General features: G+C 53.2%; 1 protein-coding gene across 1 annotated transcript in view; it reads right to left on the bottom strand.

The window, feature by feature from the left end:
* Window positions 1–3,362, bottom strand: part of PLEKHO1 (pleckstrin homology domain containing, family O member 1) — a 20,135-nt gene extending 16,773 nt beyond the window's left edge. Inside the window, exons 1-2 of the mRNA XM_009886186.1 lie at window positions 3,296–3,362; window positions 2,292–2,438 (exon numbers count right to left, since the gene is read on the bottom strand). Coding sequence (XP_009884488.1) covers window positions 2,292–2,438; window positions 3,296–3,325 — 177 coding nt within the window. The 5' untranslated portion in view covers window positions 3,326–3,362. The remainder of the gene's footprint in view (window positions 1–2,291; window positions 2,439–3,295) is intronic.
* Between the last annotated feature and the right edge of the window lie 58 nt (window positions 3,363–3,420).

The following is a 3,420-nucleotide window of genomic DNA, read 5'->3' as shown; positions in this document are numbered from 1 at the left end:
ATGGTCACGTTTGTGCCCGTTCCCTCTTGTCCTGTCACTGGGCACCACTGGAAACAGACTGTTCCCATCCCCCGGCACCTCCCTTGAAGGATTTATCAGCATTGATGAGATCCCCCTCAGTCTTCTCTCCTCCAGACTGAACAGCCCCACGTCCCTCAGCCTTTCCTCGTAAGAAAGATGCTCCAGTCCCCTCATCACCTTCCTGACCCTTTGCTGTGCCCTCTCCAGCAGTTCCCTGTCCTTCTTGACCCGGGGAGCCCCGAACTGGACACAGTACCCCAGATGTGGCCTCCCCAGGGCAGAGCAGAGAGGGAGGATGATCTCCCATCACTGATACTGCACCTTCACACCTGCCTGAAGGACCGTACAGCGTCCTGCTGACACTGTTAAGCATCTGCCCAACCTGCAGTGAATTTACCATTACCGAGCCGCCTAGTCCAGCCTATTCCCAGTCCCTTCCCAGCAGTTCCAGCTGCGTTGGCACAGCTGATGCGGTCTGATCTGAGCAGGCAGCTCCCCTGTCATTTGGACTTGGCCATGGTTACTTCTCTTCCAGGTCCTGGCTCAAAAAGTACAAGCTCCAGCTCCATCCCCGTTAACTGCGCTTAAGCGTATGTTTCTGCTCAAGCACATCCTTCAGTGCCACCTTGAATCGGGGCCCCAGTACAGCGGAGCCATTGACCCAGACTGGTAGAACACGGGGCAGCAGGTAAAATCCTTCCAGCCATGTAATCTGTCTGTCTAACAGTTCCTAAACTCCGCTCTGTGGCCCCAGAGGTATGTGAGCTGCTTGTAAGAGTTGTGCAAGACAAGCAGGGCCGCTCCTGAGAAACACACACAGTCTGTGTTCCTGCTGGAAAATTTGGAAGGACCGCAAATCAAAGGAGATCTGTGCCGCTCGCTGTGTACTTCTCACATCCATCTTTCCATCTGACTTTCCCCATCCATAAATGTATCTATAGATTCATCATAGGTTTAGCATCTCGTTACCACTAGGGTTGTCTATGGTCTCTAATCTTACTCTTATGACATCTCTTTACCCGAACCCCCAACCTGCAGCCAGCATTTATTCCCCACGCCCGTGTCCCTCTCCGGTTCTGGAGCAGCCAAGAGATCAATGGGAGCGAGCTGTGAAATGCCAGCACATGGCGAAGCACGACCTGGGCTGTCAGTCTGCTTTTAGGCTATTTCTGTGTTCTAATAACCCCTGATCCATCTGCACTTTGCCATGCCCCGTGATTCAATTAGCCTCTAAATCAAATTATGCTCCGCGCTTTGGACCCTATTATCTCTCCAGATCCTAAACTGATAAAGCTGGGCCAGGTAGCCACGAATCCGAGTAACAGAGCGCCCTGCAACGCCCGGCGGGGAATGACCTCCACTTATGGGAAGAAACCCACTGAGACCCAGACCCAGACCTGCATTTTTACCCCGAACGCCCTGTCCTGACACCAGCCTGACTCCAAACAGCCCCCGTGCCTCTTCTTGCGGGCACAGCTCTCACTCGTGCCGGCGATGAGTTTTTGGAGGGTAATCAGAGGGAGGAGTGCTGTTGCCTGGGGATTTCTTCCTGATGAATTTATCAAGACAAAAACTGAGGGGGGAGGTGGTGCAAGGACAGCCGGATGCCAGCCTGCCAGAGCCTGCGCCGCTCAGCCCGATAGTCACATCCAATTAAGTCTAATGTAAACACCACATTAAACCCCAAACCCCAGCCGAGGGGGAGCGGAGACGAGGGGGAGGAGAGTTTTTCAACCAGGTGTTGAATCCGTGGGTAAAATTCCCCCGTTGTCCTCTTGTGGTGTCGTTCGAGGGGGAAAAAAAATACAAGAGATAGAGGACCCGATTCCCGTTGGGAGACCGGAGTTATTCCCAAATAGAGCAGTGCAGCAGCAGGGAACGAGACCGCTGTCGGACTTAATGCCAGAGGACAGGCACAGAAGGAAGCTGGCGTTGCCGTTTCACCGCGGCGGAAAGAAGGATGAGGGTTTTAACTCTCGCTAAGTGAATCCTTTCATGTGTCCAGTGCTGGGAAAATGTCTCCCAGCCGGAGCTGTCTGGGAGAGCCGCTGTTGGAGCTGCCGCACCAGCCCCGGCCGGGTTCCTCCGGTGCCGACTCGGGGAGAAGAGGAGCCCCCGAGAAAACCTCCTGGAGCCGGGCTGGGGCTGGAGGGGCGCTGGAGGGGCGCTGGAGGGGCTGAGGAAAGGCTGGGGCTGCTCGGTGGGCGCTTTTCATATGCAAAAGGGAGGAAAGAGGGGGGGATGGGAAAGGAAAATGAAACCGATCCTACCTCCTTCTCCGAGATGTAAAGCTGATCTCCCTTTAAAACCACATAACGGTTTTTCCAGATTTCCCTAAAAATGCCTTTCCCGCAAAATTTCCGCACCCAGCCGACCTTCTCTGGCTGCGCAGATTGCTGGTTTCCATCCTGTTGCCCCTAACACAAAGAGAGAGGGAAGAAAATGGGGGAAAATGGTATTATTCTTGGATTTACACTCCTCTTCTCCCCCCCCCCCCCCCTCTTTGCCCAACTTTCGCCTCCCCCTCCCTCCAGCCCCTCTCTCCACCGAAGCTGGGACGGAGGTACTTTGCTCGATTCACTCTACAGAGATTTTTTTCTGTTGCAGACACGAAGCAACAACAATAATACTGAGGGGACAATGCAAAAATCGCAGGCAGGGCTTCGCTCGGTGCATTATATAAGAAAAGCTCTTATGTTATATTCGCCTCACACAACGCGCGTTTCCCCGTGGAAAGAGGAACAGGAGGGTGCTGGGGAGAATTTAAACTAGATGGTGGGTTTTTTTTACTGCAGTCAAAATTGCATTTTTCAGCCTTTTATTCACAATCAATCATAGAGGTGAAATCTGTGTACGGGTTTATATTGAAGGTTTCTGCATCGAGAGCGATAAGATCTCAGGGCAGAGCAGACACACGCATACGGCACAGAGCAGCGAGCGACAGATTGATGGTGTCTCCCTGTTTTATCGTTTCCTTGTGATCGAAAATGAAAACTGCCTGCCTACATCGCTCCGCACGAAACGGCGAATAGTATCGCCTGGCGAATTCGAGAGGAAGGAGAGGCGCTGGGCAGCGGGAGAGAAGGAGAGATGGGTGCTGGCTTTGGTTTTGTTTTGATCTTGTTGGGTTTTTTGGTTTTGGTTGGGTTTGTTTTTTTTTTTTTGCAAGGCAAAGCAAACAACTGGAAATCAAGAGGCAAAACCCCCTCCCCAAAACATCCGGGAGCCCTCCCTCACCCCACCGTGCCCCCAAAGAAGAACCGATCCGACTCACCCTTTTTGCAGAATTATTTTTTTTCATCATTCCTTGGTGTGCTGCGCTGGAGGGAGATTTGGGGGGGATGGGGAGGGGAGGGGGGATCAGAGAGGGGCTGGCGGAGGGCTCCTCCTGGGCGGGGC

Source organism: Charadrius vociferus, unplaced genomic scaffold (assembly GCF_000708025.1).
Source record: "Charadrius vociferus isolate BGI_N301 unplaced genomic scaffold, ASM70802v2 scaffold1295, whole genome shotgun sequence".
Taxonomy (NCBI): domain Eukaryota; kingdom Metazoa; phylum Chordata; class Aves; order Charadriiformes; family Charadriidae; genus Charadrius; species Charadrius vociferus.
The sequence above is the reverse complement of the archived record's forward strand: the minus strand, read 5'-3'. Positions and strand labels throughout refer to the sequence as shown.